The 23,819-nt window shown below is 48.4% G+C and overlaps 11 protein-coding genes across 13 annotated transcripts; 7 read left to right on the forward strand and 4 right to left on the reverse strand.

Moving 5' to 3' along the window:
- The first annotated feature begins 11 nt into the window (after positions 1 to 11).
- Positions 12 to 1,785, forward strand: PV09_02891 (uncharacterized protein). The gene is made up of 2 exons (XM_016356010.1): positions 12 to 358; positions 407 to 1,785. The coding sequence occupies exons 1-2, from the start codon at positions 53 to 55 to the stop codon at positions 692 to 694; spliced, it is 594 nt and encodes a 197-aa protein (XP_016216316.1). The 5' UTR covers positions 12 to 52; the 3' UTR covers positions 695 to 1,785.
- PV09_02892 (uncharacterized protein) lies at positions 712 to 2,009 on the reverse strand. Its single transcript, XM_016356011.1, has 2 exons — positions 1,609 to 2,009; positions 712 to 1,562 (listed from the first exon to the last, which is right to left on the reverse strand). Exons 1-2 carry the CDS (start codon positions 1,866 to 1,868, stop codon positions 842 to 844), a joined length of 981 nt encoding a protein of 326 aa, XP_016216317.1. The 5' UTR covers positions 1,869 to 2,009; the 3' UTR covers positions 712 to 841.
- Positions 2,010 to 2,831: 822 nt separating this feature from the next.
- PV09_02893 (uncharacterized protein) lies at positions 2,832 to 5,544 on the forward strand. The gene is made up of 3 exons (XM_016356012.1): positions 2,832 to 4,475; positions 4,524 to 5,036; positions 5,088 to 5,544. Exons 1-3 carry the CDS (start codon positions 3,003 to 3,005, stop codon positions 5,517 to 5,519), a joined length of 2,418 nt encoding a protein of 805 aa, XP_016216318.1. The 5' UTR covers positions 2,832 to 3,002; the 3' UTR covers positions 5,520 to 5,544.
- Positions 5,545 to 7,178: 1,634 nt separating this feature from the next.
- On the forward strand, positions 7,179 to 8,909 carry PV09_02894 (uncharacterized protein). Its single transcript, XM_016356013.1, has 6 exons — positions 7,179 to 7,231; positions 7,298 to 7,681; positions 7,730 to 7,834; positions 7,881 to 7,957; positions 8,008 to 8,387; positions 8,437 to 8,909. Exons 2-6 carry the CDS (start codon positions 7,532 to 7,534, stop codon positions 8,868 to 8,870), a joined length of 1,146 nt encoding a protein of 381 aa, XP_016216319.1. The 5' UTR covers positions 7,179 to 7,231; positions 7,298 to 7,531; the 3' UTR covers positions 8,871 to 8,909.
- Positions 8,910 to 10,081: 1,172 nt separating this feature from the next.
- On the reverse strand, positions 10,082 to 14,009 carry PV09_02895 (uncharacterized protein; the record flags this gene model as incomplete). The annotated part of the gene is made up of 6 exons (XM_016356014.1): positions 10,082 to 10,125; positions 10,202 to 10,984; positions 11,038 to 11,382; positions 11,429 to 11,638; positions 11,688 to 13,790; positions 13,844 to 14,009. The coding sequence occupies 6 exons, from the start codon at positions 14,007 to 14,009 to the stop codon at positions 10,082 to 10,084; spliced, it is 3,651 nt and encodes a 1,216-aa protein (XP_016216320.1).
- A 946-nt stretch (positions 14,010 to 14,955) lies between these two features.
- Positions 14,956 to 17,334, forward strand: PV09_02896 (uncharacterized protein; the record flags this gene model as incomplete). The annotated part of the gene is made up of 4 exons (XM_016356015.1): positions 14,956 to 15,429; positions 15,479 to 15,671; positions 15,728 to 15,946; positions 15,999 to 17,334. 4 exons carry the CDS (start codon positions 14,956 to 14,958, stop codon positions 17,048 to 17,050), a joined length of 1,938 nt encoding a protein of 645 aa, XP_016216321.1. The 3' UTR covers positions 17,051 to 17,334.
- Positions 17,042 to 18,328, reverse strand: PV09_02897 (uncharacterized protein). The gene is made up of 3 exons (XM_016356016.1): positions 18,050 to 18,328; positions 17,460 to 17,998; positions 17,042 to 17,407 (listed from the first exon to the last, which is right to left on the reverse strand). Exons 1-3 carry the CDS (start codon positions 18,119 to 18,121, stop codon positions 17,359 to 17,361), a joined length of 660 nt encoding a protein of 219 aa, XP_016216322.1. The 5' UTR covers positions 18,122 to 18,328; the 3' UTR covers positions 17,042 to 17,358.
- Positions 18,310 to 19,816, forward strand: PV09_02898. Of its 2 annotated transcripts, XM_016356018.1 has the most exons (4): positions 18,310 to 18,541; positions 18,596 to 19,012; positions 19,202 to 19,631; positions 19,686 to 19,816. In XM_016356018.1, the coding sequence occupies exons 2-4, from the start codon at positions 18,964 to 18,966 to the stop codon at positions 19,690 to 19,692; spliced, it is 486 nt and encodes a 161-aa protein (XP_016216324.1). In that variant the 5' UTR covers positions 18,310 to 18,541; positions 18,596 to 18,963; the 3' UTR covers positions 19,693 to 19,816. The 2 variants fall into 2 exon arrangements, with proteins under 2 accessions (XP_016216324.1, XP_016216323.1); XM_016356017.1 differs by having other exon boundaries at positions 18,596 to 19,631.
- A 416-nt stretch (positions 19,817 to 20,232) lies between these two features.
- Positions 20,233 to 21,784, forward strand: PV09_02899. 2 transcript variants are annotated; one of them, XM_016356019.1, is made up of 2 exons: positions 20,233 to 21,094; positions 21,156 to 21,784. In XM_016356019.1, the coding sequence occupies exons 1-2, from the start codon at positions 20,508 to 20,510 to the stop codon at positions 21,160 to 21,162; spliced, it is 594 nt and encodes a 197-aa protein (XP_016216325.1). In that variant the 5' UTR covers positions 20,233 to 20,507; the 3' UTR covers positions 21,163 to 21,784. The 2 variants fall into 2 exon arrangements, with proteins under 2 accessions (XP_016216325.1, XP_016216326.1); XM_016356020.1 differs by having other exon boundaries at positions 21,227 to 21,784.
- Positions 21,785 to 21,812: 28 nt separating this feature from the next.
- PV09_02900 (uncharacterized protein) lies at positions 21,813 to 22,545 on the forward strand. The gene is made up of 2 exons (XM_016356021.1): positions 21,813 to 21,986; positions 22,051 to 22,545. The coding sequence occupies exons 1-2, from the start codon at positions 21,920 to 21,922 to the stop codon at positions 22,365 to 22,367; spliced, it is 384 nt and encodes a 127-aa protein (XP_016216327.1). The 5' UTR covers positions 21,813 to 21,919; the 3' UTR covers positions 22,368 to 22,545.
- A 103-nt stretch (positions 22,546 to 22,648) lies between these two features.
- PV09_02901 (uncharacterized protein) lies at positions 22,649 to 23,795 on the reverse strand (the record flags this gene model as incomplete). The annotated part of the gene is made up of 2 exons (XM_016356022.1): positions 22,649 to 23,317; positions 23,409 to 23,795. The coding sequence occupies 2 exons, from the start codon at positions 23,793 to 23,795 to the stop codon at positions 22,649 to 22,651; spliced, it is 1,056 nt and encodes a 351-aa protein (XP_016216328.1).
- Between the last annotated feature and the right edge of the window lie 24 nt (positions 23,796 to 23,819).

Consider the following 23,819-nt stretch of genomic DNA (forward strand, 5'->3'; position numbering starts at 1 on the left):
TGTTGATAAGAGGAAGGCGCTATAACGCAGCTTAATTGCGCAAGAGCTGAGTATGACGGTCACAGAGTCTTCCTTGCTTTCTAATTTTCTCCTACCGCCTGCACCTCTATCTGTGTCGCTGTCCTTGCAGCGCTTCACAGAACTCTTTCCCAAGTCGCGCCAGGATGACCCTGCCATACAGGCTTTATATCGCGAACTACAGAAGCAGCGCGCTCAGGATATTGAACGGGTGAAGCAAAATATATCCGTTGAGGTTAAGCATGGAGAATCCCAACAGCGACATATAAAACGCATCCGTCAAGCAAGGTTAAAACAGGCAGTTGGGGACGATGCTGTCGAACTGGCTATGGAGGCAAAGGTACGGATAGACTTGTGGCATGAAGAAGCTTTCACTAATCTCGTGCAGCTTTTTCCTGAGTATGCCAACGAGCAGTTACGTGAGCCGTTTACAGTCGACTCTGCAGTAGCGGAGATGCATCTCGCGGGCAAGGATCTTACCGAGGAGATTGTGGACTTGGAAAACGAGATAAAGGCAACACTGGCCAGTCTTCAGACAACCGTTGGCAACTTAAGCGACCTACGATATGGACGCTTCAGCAAAACACCGGGCTCCAGCGACCAAGATCTGAGCACTGAGGTTGCTGAAGGCTTGAGACGCATTCAGCAGCTTTGCGCCGATCCAAGCACGGAATAAGCAACAGAAAACACGAAGCTAAACTCATGGTCATATTCAAAATTATTACGAGACAAACATTCTCTTGGAGCAATCCATTTACACCAATCGCTCAAGACAGATGTGCAACAAGAGATATTGTGCAACTCCTGATGAGGAGAACAGCGTTCATGTTCGAAGTAACCTTCCGAGCTCAGTCCGAAACTTTTCCATCTCCTTCTCTTTATCTGCGGACGCGTATCGGAAGTTGTTCTCGTCGATCTCAATGACGTTAACGGCGGCAGTCATGTCTCTCTTGGCTGTTCCATATGCTTGCAAGAAAGGATAGCAGTCTCTAAAGATTTTCCGCGCCACGCGGTGTGCGATTTCTTGTTTCTTTCCAGTTCCCCAGCTATACGAGGAGAAATAACCTACGGAGCAGGAGATGTTTAGGCGTCTGAGGTCGGTGGCTGGCGCCAGCATTGCGATGGCGGGAAAATTGATGGATTTGTGGGCACGACCTCCACACCATTCGATGATGGTTAGGTCCCGAAGCATTCGGACATGAGTTGGACCGATTTGTAAGAGGAATGCCATTAGTGCGTAGTTGTCGGCAATGACTATGCGCTGGCCGTACAGAAATGAGCCAGCTTCGTCATGGATGGTTTTGGACACGGCGAGAAGGTTCGGCACAAGCGCTCTTCGATCGCTGGGGTCTTCGTTTTTGTTTTCGCCATCTTGTCGATGGCGATAGCGAGTCCATCGGCTCACGAATTGTGGGGAAATTTCCGTTTCTGTACAGCGCTGCGCCCAGCGCCTATAGCCCTTGGTTCTGCTCGAAACATAGATGGGATCTTTATCCGAAAGAGCGTATTCATAGATCTTGTTTCTCAGCTCCGCTGGCAGTCTCCTGGTCAGGTCAGCTAGATTGATGTAGACGCGTATCGTCGACATACATGAACGGAAAGACCTTGCGCCTTGGCAGGTTTTTTGGAGATGGCCTGGCTTTCTTTTTCACTTGCACGTCGTATTCCTCCTCTTCTTCGATTGAGGACCAGTCATCCTCCGAGTCAGCTGGGATGTATTTGAGCTGTGCACGCTTTCTCTTCGGATAGCGATCTGCAATGAGTTCAGAGGAATTGGAATCTACTGAACAAGCATTTTCTGAGAGTGTGGGTCCTTCTGTTGAGGCGTCAACGTGGGCGAAGAGAGACATGGTGCGTTAAATTGAATCGATATCCAGCTACACGCGCTCAAGATGAAGCACACACGAGTGGCGTACGTGAAAGGTGCGCGAGACGCGTGCCACTAGTGACACGAACAGGACGCGACATCAGGTGCTGCTTAAGTACTCGACTTATTTCGAACCCACATCCCATTCATGTTGGAGCACAGCCTTCAGCAGCCCTGACAAGCGCAAGGCAGCGCCGCGGCAGTTCGTGCCATTGGCCAATCAAATCCGGCGTGGTAGGTGGCTTCGCAGGCAACCAGCCTCACTATGCAGTATCGAGAGATTTCTCATTTTCGGGCCAAGCTTCCCGGCGAGCGAGACACAGACGTACAATGGCGTGGTGACCTTTGTCGAATGCGTCACCGGATCAAGCTGCCTTCAACAGACTTGGGCGTGAAGACATGGTGCCTTGTTTTCGGTCACGTGGGATGTGCCCAGCCTGCTCTGGCCGTGTGGTCGGAAGGGGTCTGATGTCCTTGTGGCCCTTTGTCCTTGCGGCCCTGTGTCCTTGTGGCCTATGTCGTCATGGCTTTGTGCTCTTGCGGCCTTGTGTCCTTGCGTGCACGGGTGTGGTGGAGTCACGTGTCCTCCAACACCCCCACCACCCAAGCGCGTGTGTCCTCCGGCCGGTCAAGCCCTCGATCCATCAACTCCCGCGTTCCCCCCGGCCACAATGCTCAGCCCTCGCCAGCGGCCTCCCGATCGCCAACCGTTGCCAGCGCAATCCTGCTGCCTGCCTGCGCGATTTAGTCTCCCAAATCGCCTTGGTCTTGACATCGCGCAGTTATTCGGCAGGCCTGCATCGTGAGGCCGCTAATAAGCTTGAGATCAGATGGAAATGCCCGTGTCCAGCTGAAGGACGGTGACACGAGGCACGAGCGATGAGCACAAGCGAACTTCTGCTAGCCAGTGAGGCTGTCGCACGCATGCAGTCATGCACATGGTTTGCATAGCCTTGCACCCAGCTTTTGCGTTTTGCTGCCTGCAGCTACAGCTTCACAGAATACTCATGCTCTGTCTCCGCCATCCATCTTCTTTTTCCTTTTGTTCTGGTTTGCAATCTCCTCGTTGACACTCCTATGTTGTGTGCCTTTCGACTGTTGACCCTTTGCACCGACAATGGCATCGCCTGGTAGAGATCAAGTCAGCGAGCATCATCGTAGCACATGCCCCCGCCTGCGCGAAGTGCCTTCCTATAAACAAGACCCAGCCGCATTCGCACAAAGTCTAGTGGAGCATTCTGGTTTTGAAGCCGTAGCGCGAAGTTTCAGTCCCCCACCAAGCTACTCATCTCCCCCTCCAAGCTACTCAAGGTTGGCACAGTTACCCAGGTTGACAATACCGGCCGATAATTCCTCTCAGGATCGGTCTGCTGCTAGAACGGAAGCCCCGGCCACTCCAGGTTCGTATTCAACTGATGGCGTTACAAACTCGCCCTCGGATGCGGTACAGTCACGATCGCAAGATTCACCGCTCTCCAAGATCAGACTCAAGATCCGGAAACACAGCACTGGTTTTAGAGATCGGTTGCGACGACCAGGCTTCAATTCGCGCAATTCCAGCAGCACAATAAGCCCTTGCGACCTTTCTCCCTATGTATTTTCCGATATAGCCACCACACCGGACTCACCAATGTCCGCAGCAGAGCTTGACGCTATACCAGAGCTTGACAGCCATACTATACAGCCTCGAGATCCATGCTTAAATGAGAATCTCGAATCACACCATCTTTTATCGGATTCGGACCATGGGCTGCAGCGTGAAGTTCTTACGACAGAACCAGCAAGTATTATCCCCACTCCTCCATCGGTGCTGCCTACCACTTCTCCATCCTCAAATCAGAAACCTTCCTCAAGCGTAAACGCTGCAGATCTCTCCGGTCGGCTACAGTCACTGCACAGAGACTATGGACAGCAACGACATGATCTTGACAGTACTCTTTCTCCTTGCAGTCTTGTCTCCAGCCAGAACTCAGGCCACTTCGTCTGGAAGACCAACCTGTCAAGATCAAATGCAATCAAGGATGGCATACCTCGCTCCCAGTGTCCTGAACCACCATCGAGGGAAGAGGTACCAAATGTCCTGCCAGAATCACGAAGACTGGATGGAAGGCTTGAAGGATTGCCTCGACTTGTCGTACCAAATAACGGAACGCTACCAAATATCCCAGCCATGGGAGATGTGCAGAGCAGAATAGAGCAGGGAGATTATGGAAAGGAGCTAGTCGCCTCTACAGATTCGGCTGCTGGGGTCTCGGAACAATTATGCCGATCACTGCGATGGAATTCCTCACGGAGCATGTCAAGCAGAGCACAAGTGCCCATCTCACAGGCTATTGATGCAGCAGATGCACCTGAAGTCGTCGACAATGAAGGATCGATGTATCCCCTCTCAACGTTGAAAGCTGCAGCTTGGCAACGATCTTATTCTGCCAACAAATCATATCAAATATCTAGTCCTCAAACTTCCTTTGTTGGCTCATTGTGCGATGTCATGGTGTACGCCGTCACGAAAGGAACAGATTTTCTGAAAACCCGTTACGGACCCGAACCCCCTGTGGAGGAAAGTCATGTTCGAGTGCGATGGCGATGTGTATGTTGGCTCCTTGTGTTTGCTAAAGGATATACTGACATCAAATAGAGTTGCGGTGAGGATTTATATGACGACTACATCGAGAATCGTCCTGGAGCGGCGGCTGAACTGGAGGCATATCTTAATAAGGCAACCGATCATGCTGGCTTCAGGATAGTGAACAGTCAGCCATCGAGTGCAGCTGATTCGGTCTTCTCACCCGGTACAGGACTTAGTCCACAAAGTTCGGCGTCGAGCTGGTCTTCCCCAAGTGTCTCATCACCAGCTTGCCCTTCTCCGTATGAACAACGTTGGACGGAAATGTCAAGGGGAAACGCACTTAATTCGACCCACAAATCTTATCACTCAAACCTCAGCACCTATGTAAACCCTCTTTGGCTATACGCTTGCATGAACGAAGGCAAATGGTGCACAAAGATGAGGCACTTGGACGTGAATTTCGCAAGGATAGGTTCAGATAAGGATCTTGCTCTCGCGCTGAGCAACCTTTACACGCAGGTCAACAAGAAGTGGACCAAGATCTTGAAGCTGAGAGGTCTCACTAGCATCCGATTCGTGCAGGTAAGTTGGAGCCTTGACAGGTTTGAGACTTGCGTGTTAAAGGCGGCGTAGTTCGAACTGCACCGAAACCGCATCGCCGACATATCTCGCTCACCAGCGCTCCCGGATCCATTCAGCGCCGAAGGTTTCTCCTATGAGTTCGAGCCACATGATTTAAACCCACCAGTAGGATCAAATTATCTGATGCACCTCTTCAAACACCCCGAGGACTACGACAACGAACTTATCACGTACTCGCGAACGCCAAAGAGACGAGACAGGCTCGAGTTGGGGACTGGCTGGGGTCTTGAGCTGGTAGAAGATTTCTTGGCTGAACGAGTATGGGGAGCGCTTTTAGCGATGCTCATGTTGGGAAGCATTATCTTCACAATCACATGGGCGTACAAAAAGGGTGATGATATTCGGGGTGCTTTTGGAGTGGCTTGTTACACGGTGACAGCAGCTAGCCTTTTGCTTGCTTGGGCCCAGGCAGCGTTTGATTAGGATACCCCCCAGCTTCAAAATAAAGGGAGAGATTGAAAGCGCGACGGTTCCATATGCGATTGTGAGTTTCGTGTTCAAAGTTCCGTGCCACAACGTGCTTCAGACCACATTCGCCCTTTTTTTTCTTTTCTCGAACATTTACCTTGGGCGAAAACGTGCTAAGCGAACGGGACGGGAATACGGGCGAACGTCCAATGAATATTCTTCGACGCATAAACCCTGAGGGGGGACCATTGGCAGCTCGCAAAGGCCAACTGCATCGTCATGGTTTTTTTTGCAGAGTGCTGTTTCAAGATCTGCAGCCCCATGCTCGCGACTGATCTGAGGCCTTCTTTCATGTCATCCACAAGGCTTTCGATTTCACAATGGGATGGCGGGCCCGACTTGCGGTCCCAGGAATACTGCAACCTGTTGCCCATCACCGCCGTTCGACATCGTCCTCGCCATTCTCGCTGTCTGATCTGGCGTGGGTCGCTTTCGAGCCCCCGTCGGCCACGCCTGACATTATTGACTGTCGCGTCTCGCGGTCGAAGATCCTTAAGCACGCAAGTTCGAACGCGGCAATAATTGTCGCGTGTCAAACTTCGGTATATTCCATTCATCATCCCCACCTGTCCACACACCAGAGGTGCGTTAGCCACGCACCGTTCGCTAAGCGAGTCAGTTCCTGGACGACGTCGAACCGCGTTAGGTTGGCCACCACACCGCGCCCCTTTAGCGGCCATATCACCACAGGTCGACGTGCTGAAGGCATTAAAAATCCAGTGGCCCTTTGGCAGAAGTATGGGCAAGCACTGTGCGCACTGATTACGGAGTACTTGTCGGGAGATCTCGCGAACGACGTGCGTTCTATGGCCATGGCTGGCCCCGTCGAAGGCGATCGCATCTGAAGCTCGCGCTTCGCATCTCGGCCTTGCATTGCCGAATCGGGAAGTTAGTCCACAACCGTGCACCAATCATCTCTCCTCTCTCCTCTTGTACATCGCGCATTTCACTGTCGGGAAGCGCACCGTTCTTTCAAATGTTTCGGGACGATCGACCGTCAAAGACAGTAGCTCGCAACCGACCCGCTCTAGCTAGCGAGTAAAAAAATGTTTTAGCGTCCCCCCCCCGCATTGCGTGAACGACGGGATCTAAGGGGGGCGCTCCGCCACTGCACTATGGCATGCCTTTCGTGGTTAAGAGACCTTTCCGACGTGACTATTGATGGGTTTTGTTTAATCAAAGCATGAATTTCGGGATCCACTAACGTTCTCCTTTGACAGCAGGACTCGCGTGCTTGCCATCCAAAACGCGCTGCTCACGCATTCGACATCGCTCACACATGGTGTAGTCGTGTATCTTTCGTCCCCGAGCTATCAGATGCTGTCTGACACATGAATGGTGGCCGATCAACCTCGCGTTCTGACTTAAAGCAGAGGCGATCGTCAACAGTTGGCTTCTGCAAAGTACTGTGTACAAACCAAATCCTAGCAACGCACCCCGTCGATCACCTGCTCTAAACCCGGACCGGAAACAAAACCATGTGGACGGCACCAGGTACGCTAGGTTAGCACCATGGCGCATTATATCGGTAGCTTTTCCGGAAGCCCGGGTCAGAGAGTGCTCTATTAGGGCTGATTTCACTAGCAGTGTTCATTCGAAACGCTCCATTGACATCTTGTTGATGGGCAAAACATGACTCTCATGGTGTTGCACCCCGCATGCAATGCGTAAGAGCATTCGGTTCTGGAGGTTGTGGTATCAACGTGGACACAGTACTGACGCAGGGAAAGCAGGGGTTCCGTACCTGATCATCTCGAGGGCTGTTGAAGAACCCGACTGGATGCGCTAGTACGCAGGTTGTCAATATATGAACATGTCCGATCCGAAGCTTCTCGCCTTTTGGGGTGGATCCCGTGGAAACCCTTTTTGGCCCAGGTCAATCCACGAGAGAGGCAGATATCAGACTAGCTTTTGCTGAAAAAATCAACGTCTCCTCCTTTCGATCGTTTTCACATCGTCTGCGCACCATGGGAATCCCCGATCGCGCTCCCCAAATTCGGGGTGTCGTGATATTCGCCTGCATCCTGGGCGCGATTTCCATGATCTTGCGTATCTACGCTCGTCATTACCTGGCGCGAACGTGGAAAATCGAGGATTGGTTGATGCTCGGTGCTACTGTATGCAGCCTTCGGAACGACTGTCATGATTTTGGCTCACGCTATCAGGTAACTTTCCTCATGAACATCACGACCTGCTTGATTGGACTGCATTATGGAACGGGTCGTCACATGTCAGATCTGACGCCTCACAATATCGAAATGGCCATGATGGTTTGTACAGATCAACGAGGACTTTTCAAAGCTAATAGGAGTACAGAACTGGTGGCTTTGCTATCCGTCCTATGCTCTTACTATGATTCTTTCCAAATTCTCCATCGGCATATTCCTAAATCGGTCAGTGCATATCATCCTATCAAGCCAGGGCGCAATTGACATCGTCACAGCATTACTCCAAATCGGATGCATCACTGGATCATGTACGTCGCTATGTTCCTCACTGCTCTGACTGGGGTTGCGTTCTTCTTCATCGCCATTCTTCAATGTAATCCTGTTAACTACTGGTGGAAACAAATATACCCAGATGTGAAAGGGCACTGTATCACGATTCATGCAATCATGAACATAACCTACGCTTACAGCGCTGTCTCTATCCTGACAGACTTCACATTTGCGTTTCTTCCAATCCACATTGTCATGGGTCTACAAATGGATAGGAAGTCGAAGCTGATGCTGGTCCCTATCTTCGCCTTGGCTACACTTGCTTCCATTGCATGCGCCATCCGCTTGGCATATCTACCAAAATTTGCGAAGGGAGACTTTCTCTGTGAGTTTTTCCAGGCTCACACAACATATTCTTTGGCTTACCTCGATAGGGAACACCTCGGATATCGTCATTTGGTCCGAACTCGAACAAGGCCTTGCTGTTACAGCCGGCAACTTAGCTACACTTCGCCCGTTGTTCAGCCTCTTCCTCGACAAGCTCAACGCCTGGACCGGCGGATCCATCTCTCGCACCTTTGGAGGTAGCAAGACCGGTGGAACAAGGTTGTCGCATAGAATCCAACTCACTCCCCAAAGCAGCAGTCGTGACCTCTTCAGGAAAAGATCGTTCTCTCGAGACATCGAGGTTCAGACAAACGTCGACGTGCATCGCGAAAAGACAACCGCGGCTGACGTGAACTCGCCAACGTCGCCGAAGAGGGGGTATCAGGAAGCTTGGCTCGAAGGTCCGTTCCCAAGCAGAGGGGGCTCTGAGGAGGTTTATTATGTCAAGTCGCCTGCTGTTGCCTCGTACAATGCTGTCTAGTAGTTGGCTTTTTTGTAATACAAGGCGTGTATCCACTGCGAGTAGCTTTTCGTCTTCTCTTCGTTGACTGTTTGTGTACGAGTAGTAGAAGCGGATACTCATAATTTTTCTAAAGCTCTGATCAAGCTTCCCCCTCCAGGCTTCTTATTCCTTCCGCTTGTCTGGCGTGGAAGTTGGCTTCTGCTGGATTAAAGAAGAGAACCGCCAAGCCTTTACGAGCGATCTAGTACTAAAGCCTTGCGATCCACTTTTATCATCCTTCACATTGCTTTCGGCATAACGTACCATACAAAATAGTCCGTAATGACACGGATGCTAAATCATGACTGATGCGTTGTCGAAATTTTTGCACATCCACCCGAGGCGAAAAATCTGAGATATCCTTGCATATGTCTGATTAGGAGGAACTTAAAAGAAGAGACGTGATTTTTGTAATCCTTCTCGAGAATTGCGTGAGGGTTAATGATCGTGGCTAGCGGATTGTGGATCACGCTTGATAAAGTCGATAGAGCAGAGATTTTATTTCCGGCACGGCGTCTCACCGGTTCTTACGCAGCGTTGTAGCATTTACGAGACGTGCGGTTTCTCTTTTCCGTTGTTGAACAGGTTTCTTTTCCAATTCCTTCTCGCGACAGCTACGCTTGTTCCCTTCCGAATGGAACCGACCTGTACGCTTCTTCGCATACGAATTTGCCCCTCAATACGTTCATATCTCGATTCCAATTCATGTAACGAATCCCCTGGACATTTGCTCTCGCGCCTGGCGTCTGGCTCTTGAATCTCACTTACGGGTTAACGAGCAAGCTGAAAGTGTTAAAGTTAAAGCTTATTTGCAAATGATCCTGAATTATGGCTGAACAAAAGCACAATATTTGTATTCCTTGTCCTATACAACAGTCCAAATTATCTTTGAACTGTGAATATTCTTTTGGGTCCTCGCAGTGGCAATATTTAGTTCGGTTAAGTATGGTAAGGAAGATTATGAGGATAACGACATATGCACCAGGTGCGGGAGGGTTACTACTATGTGAACCCAGCCTTCATACTAGATATTCTACGCACGCCGATCAACATGCACCAGCTATGTGAGCTTGCTATCCACAATTTCATAGCGTGCTTGCTCTCAACATTCCTCAGAGAATATTATAGTAAATTGTGTAGGATTACTATGGCAGATTGCTTAGAGGTCAGCTGATCACGTTGAACTTAAGCTAGCTCTGTGCACTTTTGTTGTAGTCATCCTTCTCAAGGGAGGCTAGGGTTTCGAGGCTAAGGTCGAAATGTTAGTACTTTGATGGCCGCTTTTCGACGGTCTGAACACTGAAACTTACATTTGGTTTTCTTTGACATGCTCTTTGTCGACTGTTTCTTTTCATCTTCGCTGTCCATAGAACTATCCCCACTGTGCTCCTCCTTTTGCTTTTTCGGTCTTCTTTTTCCGCTGTTCGTTGCCAATATACCATCATCTTCTAAATCAGAGCTTTCTTTCACTTTTCGATTCTTGCTTTTACGGCATACTGGCTCCTCTTCACTATCCGTCGCCGCTCCCTTTTTTCCATCATTATGGCGACGTTCAATCTCACTTTTCATTGACCTGTTCAGCCTATCCATCCGAGCTAAAGGGTTGAGATAGTCTGAGTCCCTTATTCGCATTAAGATATCTGGGTCACTGCGCAGTTTTTCCACGAAAGCTTTCTGCTCGAATGTCATGCCTATCGTTTCCCGCACGTACTTGTCGAAACTCGCCATCGTCTGGGCGATGACCTCGAACTGCTTCCTCCCAAGTCTGACCTCCAATATTTTTTGTTGTATCTTTGCTTTATCCCGGTTCTCATGCGTCTCTTCATGAGATGACTCTGTGTCAGTGGAGGAGGACGAATCTGGATGGAGCGCGTCATATTCGGCCATGGCTAACGCGCTCTGGAATGCATTTCGAATCTGTCGCCCGTTCCAGCGCGCATTTTTATCCTTCCTAAAGTGCTGAAGTGCAAATTCAAGGATTTCGTTTTTATCAATTCGGAATTTGATATCTTCCCGGAGTTTCATCTGCGATACTGCATGTGCGATGAAACTCTTCCATACTTTAAGCGTAGTTTCTTTATCGAATGGCTCGTCTGCGATGGTTTAACACAACGCCGCAAAAGGTTTACCAAGTTTAACAACTCACAGTAAAGTATAATATGGATACGAGACTTGAAAGCCTCGTCAAATGTGCCAACGCGATTAGATGTTAGGAAGAGGAGACCGGTATAGTACTCGAGCATGCGGAGGAATACAGATACGATGCTGTTGCGTTGATAGTCATCACGGTCACGCTGCGAGAGAAACACGTCTGCTTCATCGAGTAGCATCACACACCCCCATTGACCAGCTAGCTTAAAATGAAGTTGTAAGTTCTTTTCGACTTCAGAAGCTTTACTACCAAGATCTCCGCATGTGATAGGTAGAAGTGGTCGATTGAAGGAATGGGCAATGGTCTCTGCAGTCGAGGTCTTTCCGACTCCGGGAGGCCCTACATGCTTTCAGCACTTGACAGAAAAGTATTGGATATTACCAACCGTGGAGCAAAATAATGAGACCTTTGCCCTTTCCTTGAACGAAATCCAGGTCGTCTTGACGGTGTTTTCCCGAGAAACTGCGTTGACGGAAATGCTGCTCGACTTGAGACAGAATAAGATGCCTATGGTTATCTGGAAGCACCAGTTTTTCGAAAGGTGACCCAGTCACTGCCTCTTTTGTCTCATTCAGGTCACCAACATACACTTGAGCTGCAAGAATTTAGCAATGATAAGTCAATCTGGTGAAATTTGGACTCACCCCACTTGCGCGACCTAAGCACGTACACGAAAGCTCGATAGTGGCAAATAACATACTCAGACGGATGTAGTGCGTCCTGCTCGTTATCTTGACTGGGCCTGGATTTAAATAGAGTTTGAGTTTTCATATACTCTTCCATCCTGAGATCATCCAAAAACTGGTCGGCCAGAGCTTTGCCACTAATCAAATGAGGTTCGTCGTATATACTTCTGTACGCGCTTCGATGCTCCATCTCGCACTGAATAGCACCGCATGGGCACATGTCGATATCGTCAATTTCGGCGGCTGGACACAAGTATCTTTCAGGTCGAACAAAATTTGGTGGAAAGATCTTCTCAGATGCAGCGTACCGGTAGTACTCCGATATATCCACCATGACGGGGCCATCAATCTCATCTTGCGTTTCTAGATCAAAGCCTTTACAGAGCATGTGCTTAGTTTTTGGTACGTAGGAAGCAAATAAAGCGCCCCGCTCTGTCATATTCCTGATATTCGAATCATTGTTTTCATGAGGATCCGCAGGAGTGAGCTCGAGATCAAGAATAGGGCGTTCGCCGTGGAAAGGGTTGATTTGAAATAGCCTCGTCGCAGGTACAAATTTACTACCATCGTAGTCGACGTAATACGCCTCAATGTAAAAAGTACTCCTATCGTTGTGTTCAATTGCATCATCATCATCATCATCATCATCCTGAATGTCGGCATCAGGAAATTCTGCTCGCCCCGATTTACTCCAATTTCCGCCTGTTGTGCGAAGTACCTTCATGCAAAGACGGTGACTCATCTCCGCAAAAGTCTTTGCTTTTGGGCGTCGCTCAACCACGAGATCACCTGGTTGATATAGATGCCAGAGATCAACGAATCGTACCTTTTTTATAGTGCGATTACGCAATCTTTGCACAATAGGCTCCAACCAGATGTCCATGAATTCAACCAGGCATTGGAGATGTGGCAGTACGGACCCGGTGCAGCTGGGACATTCCAAGCTCGAAAGCGGGAATCCCATGTTACGAAGAACTTGATGGTAAGGGCTTTCGTGAACGGCGGTGACTTCCTTCGTCTTTTTGGCCAATTCTTCGGCCATAGGCTTGTTCAAGTTTTCCTCTGTATAAACGCTTTTCTGGGAGCTTGGAAGATCTGCTCGTGAATTCCCTTGCGTGTGTCCAGAATGATCTTCTCCATCTTCTACTAGTCTTGGCGTTGTACATGCGATTTCATCGTCCGAGAATACATGACTAATACCGGTGCTGTGAGCAAAAGCACCTTCAGGACCTCCATTATGCTCGGAAGATTGTTCTTCTGCAACTCTGAGCGCGTCTAGAAGTTTTCGAATGTCTGGTCCGTAGTGGATTAGTGGTTTGTACGGCGCACGGATGATTAATGGTCCATAAGCCTCCAAATTATCACCATCCGGGTCGATGATGGCCCGAAGCACGGCTGCCAAAGCCTTCGAATTAATGCGAATTTGATTAGGCATCCGGCATCCTTTCGTATTATCCACCACACTTTTGAGGGGAACGGCCCCTTTCACTAATTCAACTTGAGATTGCTGCGTGCGTTGAGATTTCCTTAAGCTCGGGCGTGTTCTGCCTTTTTTAGATTGACGAGCACTAAGTAGGATGTCAATTGCCGCCTTTGTATCTTCTGAGTCACTCTCTTTTAATGCAATATAGGTATTCCACAGATGTGGCAAAACTTCTGCTCGTGCTTGTGCACATTTGAATGTGCATTTGGTACCAGACGCGCTATTATTCCCCTGAGCATTTGTATCGGATCTATCGTCAGCATCACCACTTTTACTTGAATTTTCTTCACTTTCAATCTCATCACTTTCTTGGTCGGCTTGTTTTTTGTCCATGTTAGACCATCGCGCCTCCATTACGGCGATTCGTTCCTCTAATAGCTCGATGCACTTTTTGAACGCTCTAAGGTTTTTCCGGGTGTTCAAGACTCGCTTTTGCGTCTTCCCCCTCTTTTCTTTTACTGTTAGGTCATCGTTATCCCAATCTGACGTCGTTTTTTCTGACTTGATATTGTTTTTCTTAGGCTGTAAAACAGCATCATTTGGGAATAGTGGGTCCAGTACAGACTCGCTGTTTTTTTCTTTATTATTATTAGTATTCCTAGCCAGAATTGAGCGCTCTTTTTTAACATACCTTTATCCAGCGCGTGATTTGAAACTCCATTAAATCTTGCTCCTGAAGATTGAACACTGTTCAGTTTTTCTTCACCTTTCTCTTCCTCTTCTTCGCTAGCGTCATTTCTCCTCGCATTGGTGTCTCCATATCCAAACGCAAGGTTTTTTAGATTATCTTCAGCCATACTAATAAGCTCAGAGCCTCGTGGTGAAGTTTCGATGCTCTTAACTCGCTGTTAGCCTCTGTAAAAATCTGATACTGCTTGTTGTAAATATTAGGCTTTTGTAGCTTGCCAGTCTGATCGAGCAATTGGAATAGTGTATGCAAGTCGAATTCTAAAAGCGAGGGCAATTTTATATTCAATCAAGGGCCCAAATTTGAGCGTAGTTCTGTGACGAATCCTAGCCTGATCGCGCTCTATCACCAGAACGCCAACTTTCAGGGGTGCTCCGCATCATGTGAACTATTTCGGCACCAGAGATAAGATAGATTACTCCAATTACGAATATCCTTCGACTCTATGTCCCATCCTTCGACAGAAATAAACGCAAGCGAGCTCACATTGCAACCACAACAAAAGTTGCAGCGCCCCGGGCAAACATAGGCATCGCCGGACTAAGTATGTGGCCAGGATCTCCGCCCCAGGTAAGCCTGCTTCATGACCAATTCCGGCGGTACTACAACTCGACTTCGCCCAATAGGGCCTTCAATGTGACCGCGTTCAAGGGAGTTCACGCATGCATATTAAGCGACTGATAGTGACCCTTGGGAGCCATCAAGGAGGTGGAAAATGCTACTTGTCTAGTATGAACATGGAACACGAGAAGGTAAATGTAGCGGCTGGCTCCAAACCATATACCAAATGGGAACACTTGCATTTAGAATTCGCATGTGACCCCTGGACAAAGTCATAATCAAGTCTCAGCCTACTGACAGTTCTGGAATTATGCAGTTCCCTACTTTTGATGTGCATTCAGTTCACTTAATTCTAATTGAACTAGCAGCTTCTCGAGAAACTCGGAAATCTATATCTTGTAATTTATGGGGTCAGATATTGACTTTTTGCCGAACTGTTGATCCGCATATCTGAATACACATCACTGGAAAAACGGGGTCGTGCCAAAGCAAAAATGTCAAATTTCATTCCAAATGTTTTGAAGCAACGCTTGACGGTAGATTTTATGGAGAAGAGGATCATCCCCGAAAAGAAGCTTGCAGTCAGGTATGATCGCAGACGAGACTCTTATGTGCATGATTCAAGAGCAGTGAACAGTCCAGAACTTGAGGAATTCTTCAAAAGCAATGAAGAGGTTCAACTTTGGAAGCAGATTGAAGACGATACTAAGGATTGGCTTGAAGAGGTTCATAATCTCAGTCAAAGCGAAAAAAAGGAGTTCATTGTAGCGGACGCAAATTTTCAGGCAGTGATTGATACAGTGAAGAAAGTACAGGACGAGTACTATAGTAAAGATACCATGACGGCACATATGAGGGACTGCTTTCGAAAAATTAGTGGCAAAGCCGAGCGTGTGCAGCCCTGGCTCGAACTACTCCCTGACGGAGCATACAAAACACTATGCGGAGGCCTTAAATTAGTTGTGGAAGTTAGTCAACCATCAACCATTGTGCTCAGTGGTTTCTAATCGATAACAGGTAATGAAGAGCCACACAAAAATCCGAGAACTTATTCTCGATCTCATTGCGGAACTACCAGATATCGCAAGCCATGCTCAAAATTACATCGACATTTACGGTAAGAACGTGAATGGAGCGGTGACGATGGTTTTTCTGAGGATCTTATCTGTCCTTAAGGAGGTTGTGAGATGGTACCGGGAGAAGAAGTGGAGTAAGAGCGTACCGAATACGATTTGCAAGTAAATTACAGATATTGATCAAAGATAGAACGATTCGGACAGGCAGCTTTCCATGGTTCACAATTTGGCAAGAGCATCGTCGATGGCATAAATGACCTCCGGAAAGCAACTGCGCATTTGGAGGCTGTGACACAGCAGTGTTTGCATCGCTCGGTGAAGCAAGGCCTTAAGAACGGTGAAGAGGCCGCTGTCAACTTAGCTCAGCGCATGGATGAACTCTTGCAAACATGCATGGAACAACGCAAATGTGAGTATCTCGACGATTTTCTATGAGTGACTTATGCTAAATGTCCCAATAGATACTCAGCAGTTCAACGAAATCATTTACGAGTGTTTTAAGTCAATTTGCACGAACATGTCCAGCTTGAGAGAATTCGTAAATTTGTCCACACAACCAAATCTACCCGAGAGATACTCGACGACACTATTATCCGCAACCGAAGGCTATTCCCTGGACCAGCTATATGAAACAATAAGTCTTAAAGTTAACATGATTCATCCTGGAGCATTCGAAAAGATTATTCGCCAAGGGACAGCACAATGCAGTCGATTCCTAGCCCAGGCGCAGTGGTTCCTAGCAAGCTCGACTTTTGGAGAGTGGATAAGGTCCACTAAATCAAGCACAATACTGTTGAAGGGAGGGCAACCTACGATGGAACGATACTCTCCACTTACGTATGTTTGTGCAATGTTTGCGGAGCGAATGAGTCAGGAAGAGTCTGTTCTTGTGCTTCCTGTCTTTTGTGGACTCGTAAATTGGGATGAAGACGAATACAATCCAGACGTCGCCATATTCGGATTTATGATAAGACAAATGCTTGCTAGGAGCAAGATTGAACGGCTGTCGTCAGACATGCAACGCCTCGTCCTGTCATGCCTAGACAAAACAACTTTAAATGGAATGAAAAGAAAGTCTTCAGAGGCTTATAAGAGAGCTTTTCGGAGGCTTATAACCCAGATACGAAATGCATTCTCTGAGATCTTCATAATCCTTGACGGCATCGAATTTCTCGAGACGCGAGATGACATTGATATGCTCGCGATATATGCTCTTTTTTCACAGGTCGTCGACAATTTCCAAGATACTCAAGGGTTTGAGGGTATATGGAGCCACAAAGGGCCTCCTACTGCTATCAAAGTCCTTTACTGCGCGTCAACACGCACAATCGGTTTCGAGTCTCCAGGACGGACAGCCATGGTTCTTGAATTGACAGGCAGAGTAGACGAAGAATACAGCTATTTTGGCGACGAAAGACAGGGATTGGATACTGTAGCCACTCGAACGGAGCTTATCAAAATGCTTGAAGCTAGTGAGGCTTTAGAGGATAGTGACGGCAATTATTCGGATTGAGATTGAGATTAAGAGAGGCACTCGGAAAGACCCGCTGAGGCTCCTGCGTTTGCGACAATATTGCGATTTTTCACATTTCCAATCTCGAATGTGGTAAGCTTGGTTTATGTTATGAGACTGCAGAGGCACTATAACCAGAGTTGGTAAGACTTTACAGTTCTCAGTTCGATGGCTTTGTGCTGTGCACCAGTAACCTCCAGTAAGCAGTAGGTGAGCCAAGGATCGTGGACTGGCACTCCTCTGGAAAATGCTCTATATTTTTATTCATAAAAAATGCTTTAGGGCCCCATAAAGAGCAACTCGAGATCCTAGTGCTGCACTGATTTCCCAAGCTTCTCCTTCTCGTAAGCTCGAATCCTATATCCAATTAGTCCAACAGACAGAGCCATTTCCAAAGATTTATACATACCTTCTGAAAGAGTCGTAGCCCTCTATAAAACAGGACACAGTCCACAGCCACCAAATTCGGCTGAACAATGGGACTGAATATTTCTTTAAAGTGTTCATCATGATGGAAGCCTCCGTAATATGAATAACCAGCATTGGCCAAATGATGTAGTTTCGCATCTTCAAGGCAAACGACGTGAAGCTCGGTATATGTTTCAGCACCATGTCATGGAGCCATGAGCCAGGCAACATATTCCGCTCCCTCGAATACAACAGGTATGTGCCCAGGCATGCGACAAATACGAGCACGGGAAACCCCTTCGGGAACTTATACTCCTTTAGAGTGATTGGACTTCGATTTAGGCCAGCGAGCGCTTGCTTATCCATTTCGACAAGTCGTTCGCGGGCGTCTTTTAGACCCTGCATAGGTGGATCAAGGGGAATGATGATGGTCTTCCCGCCCGTAACAATGGTAAGCTTATCCAACGCGACATCTTGTAGAACAGCATTGCGAGACGTAAATCGCGATGCTTTCCCGTAATACTCTGCATAGCGGATTACCTGACGGCGGTTAGGATCTGAACTTACGCGGCAAAGAACGGGTGATCTTACCGAATCTTGATGGTCCTTGTTCATATGCCCGACGATTCTTTGTTTCACTTGTGCTTCTGTTGGAGCTGCCATCTCCTCCGTGTTAGACAGTCTGCTGGCTGCGAGATTTCGTGTAATCGAGACATTTCAACGAAGTTGCCGAAGATGCAGTCTGAAAATCATCCGCGGCTAAATCCGTCTTTTCCTTTTTAGATCTAGCACGTGCTCGACCAAACCTCGCGAATGAGGTTCGCTCTGTTCGCACATGTTCACGACAAACTCGAGAACATTCATTGCAAAATGTTGCTACAGACTCAAAGCTCTGTCCCCATGAATAGTGAAACGCTTCTGCGTTGTGCGAGGTCGGTATCAGCCACGCGATGACGGTTGAAGCGGGAAGCCGAATCACTACTACGTTTTGCATCCCACGTCATAAGAAATGCGGCTTACTCGCACGCGGCTGCAGTGGTCCCCATACAATGTGACCCTTCGACTCAATGCGTCCAGGTAGATGTAAGTCGCAGACAACGTTGCCGCCAACTTTTCGCTTACTGTTGCATGCAAAAGCTGAGGTACCATCGACCGATCTACGCGGAACGAAAAGCCACGCAGCTCTGCATTGGCCCCAGTCCCCACTCCCTGCCGCTTCTCAGTAGGGATTATCAAGACACTCTTTCATCATTGCTTGCAGGGTTGTGCTCACATGGATGACAACCGGTTTGAAGCTGGCACTCGTTATCAATATTGCGGTGATTGAAGAAGTTGCGTCAGTCTGCATCATGTCTTCTTTTTCAGCCTGACTTCATTTGAAAGACCTTGAGCTTCTTACACTCCACGGTATCTACATTTTTTCCTTTCCAGAAAACTCCAGCGGAATTCTACAGAGCTCGTTCTACTTTTTTTTTCTAAACTCAATAAGCGCATAAGAGCACAACATGTCATCCGAAAATGCTGAGGAAGTGAAAGGCACCGCCGCCGGCTCAGGTGAGGCCAATCTGGACGCTACTGCTACTGGATCTGGTTCTATCTCTGGCCAAGCTTCAGGCAAGAAAACTGAGAAGCGCACGCCAAAAAAGTTGGGGAAGAAGCAGCCACAGCAAGAACCTACTCCAGAGCCATCACCTCAACCCGACGGTGAAGCAGAAGAGGAAGCTGATGGAGTAGGAGCCGAAGACCCAGAGCCAGAGCCAGAGCGTGCCGTCTCCAAGCGACGACAATCTCGAGGTCGTGGACGTAGAGGGGCAGCCGATAGTGATACCGAATCAATTGCGCGATCCGATGTCTCAGCTGCAGGCGGCGGACGACGTAACCGCCAACGCAAGCAGAAGACGCAAGAAAAGCAGGGCGGCCAGCTCGGCGGTATAGCCGAGGGACTGCCAGGCGGAGAACTTGTCAATGGAGCAACCGACATGGTTCAAAATACCGTTGGCAACACCGTTGGCCAGGTCGGAAACACAGTCGGTGGGCTGACCAAAGGTCTGAGCGGTGGTGGAGACGAAGAAGACGGCAAAGGCGAACAGCTGCGGCTACGTTTGGAGCTCAATCTTGACATTGAAGTCCAATTGAAAGCAAAGATCCACGGTGATCTTACCCTCGGTCTACTGTATGTTTGCGCGCCATCTTCATCCGGAGTAGACTCCTGCTAACACTCAACCAGTAATTAGACACATAGCATTCGGTCCCTTTGGAAGCTCTTGTTTAGTTGCGTCAATTTTTGAAGGTGCCCAACGGAGTCGAGGATATCCAAATGTATCCATAGTTCCACAAATGCAAGAATCTTTTTTTTCACTTCTGTGGCTTGGAAATCATTGCATAGAGATTGCCTGACTCTGGCCGTAATTTCTCATTCTACGTGACATCTCCGCGTGTCCAAAAGTGCTACGTCTTTAGCCACCTGCATGCCCCACGATGTCATCAGCCAATTTTAGTATAGGGTGGGCAGCCCCCCGCTGTCATTTCCGTAGTGCGCGCGCATCATCACCCAAACTGGCGTTTTAAGCGGGACCTGCCAGCCTCTCAGCCTCTGCTTGGCAACGCGTGCAAAGAGGAACAGCGTTCAGCAGCACCCACTGTGGGAAGGCTGATGCGTCTCTGCATGAGCGTATGACGCAATAAGTGGTAGTATGTTGGCAGGTTCGAACCCAGGGCCCGGTCATTCGAGAACTGAAGATTCCGCGACGTTAGTTCTACAGGCATGCGTGCCGGGGGGACAGGGTTTCTTCCAGCTTTTGAATGCTGGATTGCATCAGTGGTGACAGGGATAACACGACGAAGCTCCCAAGTTTTCGAAGAGGACCATGTTCAGGCTGAGATAGGAGTGTCATGTCTGCAGTGACTTCATTGCTTCAGTCGTTGATACCTCTTTTCGCTTTTCATCGTAACCAGCTGTTACACTGTTCTCAACAATTTTCCCTCCAGTCCTTCAGCAACTACGATCTGATATCCTTTCGCTGTTGAAGACATCGACAGTATCCATAAGATGGCCGAAAAGAAGAACCAGAATGCTCAGGCGGACGACGCCGATTATTCAGACTCGGAGCTTGAAGGGACGCCAGAGTTGCAGATGGCCAGGAAACAAGTCCAGCAGGGCAAGCAAGATGAGAAGCTCTCATTCCGGACCACGATGCAGCAGCAAAAGTACGAAAATGCGCTGAAGCTAGCAAAGCGAGAAGCTGGTCTGCAATCCAACCGATCACGAAGTGCTTCCCGACGAGCTCGCCGTAAAAGAATCCAAGAAGCCATTGAGAGCGGCAAATACATGAAGACCGCGTCGCTGGAAGCACTTGAGGAGGCCGACGCCAATGGTGAGCTCCAGCAAATGGGCATGTTCGAACGTATTGGACCAGACAGCACGAGCATGGACGGGCCGGTGACGAGGGCGAGAGCTATGAGAGGAGAAATCCCTATGCGAGGAACGGACCCGAATCAACCATATCGCATGCCAACGGAGAAATACAAGAGCAAGCTTGACGACACGGACGGACTGAAACTCAAGCTCGAGGCGAATCTAGACGTTGAGATTGAACTCAAGGCATCGCTTCGTGGAGACCTCACCCTCAGCTTATTGTAAGTAGCTTTTCTTTTGTTTCTCGTCTCTTGCCCGCCTTGCCATTTACCATCAAGCTAGTTCATAAAATCTCCTCCCTCCTCCCTCCGCTTCTCAGCACGCTGCAGCCTTCAGAGAATAACTGTTCTTAGTGCATGATCGAACACTATACGGCTGACGAGCTGCGTCTACAGGGAATGAATGACTTACGTCATTCTCATTGACTTTTGTATTGTCTTTCGATAATGTCGTCGGTGTTGGGGTGCTCTCAAACAATGGACTTTTTGCCAAGCGCTTCCCGTTTTGTGTTACATTACCTGTCCAATCGAAAATCATAACCTTAATCGCGACTCTGCACCATCCTACTTCTACTGTGCCACTAACATAACGCTTAGCTCTTCGTTGCTTCCAGACAATTTATTAGGGGACGGACTGCTTAGTTGATCTGGAAGTATTTTGCTACAGATGCATAGACGGCTCTATGCTACGGCGGAATCACATCTTCCTTACTCCCCACCGTCGATGTTCAAACTGTGTTGCATGCTGAAATGAAGTCCATATATGAGATACTGACCAATGCAAGTATCGTCCGGTCTGGGTCACAGTCTTATAGCATCCAGTCTCAAGCTGGTTGCGATGTTTGAAGCGTTTTGACTTCGGCCGTATTACGTAATGTACCTACAGTTTGCCCCCGAGTATGTACGTCACTCTTCCCTCATCGTAGATGGTACCTGCAGGCTACATTTTCCCTTCCTTCCTCGTAACGTCGTGATTTTCTGACCCAAACGTCTTCAATTTGAATCAACCGCTTGTTGTGTAAAACAGATCTAATCTCGTAATACATCATGTATCTCCCATCAGCTCAATACGCGCTCACTGCAGGTCTCGGCCTCTTGAGTTCTGTGACTACATGTAAGTCCTCCCGAAGCAGATACAAAGACAATGATGACCTCTGTGTCACTAACTACTTGCATAGTTGACTCTGTTACCAAGGGCTCGTGCCTCGATTATGCTGTCCAGAAATGCATTGATAGCGACGGCAACCAACGCTGCAGCAAACCTTTCCTAGCAAAGAAATCAACTTGTTACAACATCGAATGGTCGACTGAGGGTGCTCTGTCCCATACGACTGCGGAAGTGCGTGATGCCGGATCTGGCGAAATGGTGTTCTACCGCGATACGAATGGAGAGTGGACTCCAGAAAAGACTGAACTTGTGTACATCGACTTTATGCCGAAGATTGCGGGACAAGGCAACAAGACGGTGACGTATGAAGTGAAAACTTGTGAGTGAGAAACATGAGGGTCAATGTAATCCTTGCGGTGCAACCAGCGCGGTGTACGGGCTCTCAATGTAAAGTAAAGTAATGCTACCTTTGGAATTTTTATTGGGTCAAGTGAAAAAAACGCCGCAAATACTGCCAATAACTATAACCGATAAATTCTACCCCTGCCATTTTGTCCCAAGCAGGTTGGCTGAAATTACACCCGCCTGTTCCAACGTTTGATACGTCACCACATCTGGATCCAGGTTTGCATCTCTTCGTGAACACCAGAGATATTTCTCCCAACGGCTCAATCCTTTATCGTCCGGGAGGCATCATACATCGGGTGCTGGTAGGTGCTTGAAGTGTCGAAAACGCATCCGGTACCACAAGCTTGCATGGAGTCGAGCAGATCAAGAGTGATGGACCTCAAGGAGTCGCTGCTGGACCTCTCTAACGTCGCTTTCGGAGTATTGGGAAGTGTTACCGCACCTTTATAGTCCTGGATTCCGGTGGCCAGAAATTGCGAGAAAGGGGTAGGGAGTGCATATTGAAGGGTACCATGGAAGATGCGTGGACTTGCCTGATTGAAAATGTTCACTATAAGTTTAAGCAGCTGAGATCTATAAGCTGCAGAGAGGCTGTATCGAGATAGTCTGCAGCCGCAGATATACAGCGTGACCTTCTGGAGGCTCTGATAGGTCGAACTGTCGAGAATGGACATCATGGCGTGTGCCACCTTCCATGCTATGGCAATGTCGCTACGAGCGCCACACAGACAAAGTTGGATGATGATGTTCTCGACGTTGCAGAGATCGATATTCGTGGTCAAGACGGACGCATTGCTGTTTGACCAGAACGTCTTGACGACCTGCCAATGTTCTTGAATGATCAGCGTGCGGATGGTGGAGAGCGGCAGAGGGCAGTTTTTCATAGCTAACGTGTGTGGATTTTCGAGCAAGCTGTACGAGGAGAGATACTAAATGACAGAAAATGTTAGCACAAAGAACTTAGTTCACGTCGAGCCGTTGACATTCGTTCAAGTTGTCTGACGCTGGTCTGAGGCGCACATTAGGCCTTGCAAGAAGCCGAAACTCGTGGTAGACTTTACGGCACGAGAGAAGCATGTTGGCAGCTGGATTTAACATGTGCTCTTCGCCAATTACTTTGAGAAGCGCTTCCGTGTCTTGAGGTTCGCTGAGATAGAGATATATTTGATTCCTAATCTCGCCTGGGAAGTCCGATATTCCGATCCTGTCTGGGTTCGACTTGTGGATCATATCGGATGGTATGATGGTTACGGGCAGGTCAGTACACTCCAGCTCCAGCTCGGGGGTCTTTGCTTCAGGCTTTTTGGCCTTATTAAATCTAAAAGTGCAATGAGAGAACAGAATGTCTCGAAGTCTGCCATTACCACTTTCATGGCGACCAAAGGTGAGGGGAATGCAGCCAAACATGTTTATTGTTGGTTTGATGAACTC

This window comes from Verruconis gallopava (genome assembly GCF_000836295.1).
Source record: "Verruconis gallopava strain CBS 43764 unplaced genomic scaffold supercont1.7, whole genome shotgun sequence".
Lineage (NCBI taxonomy): Eukaryota > Fungi > Ascomycota > Dothideomycetes > Venturiales > Sympoventuriaceae > Verruconis > Verruconis gallopava.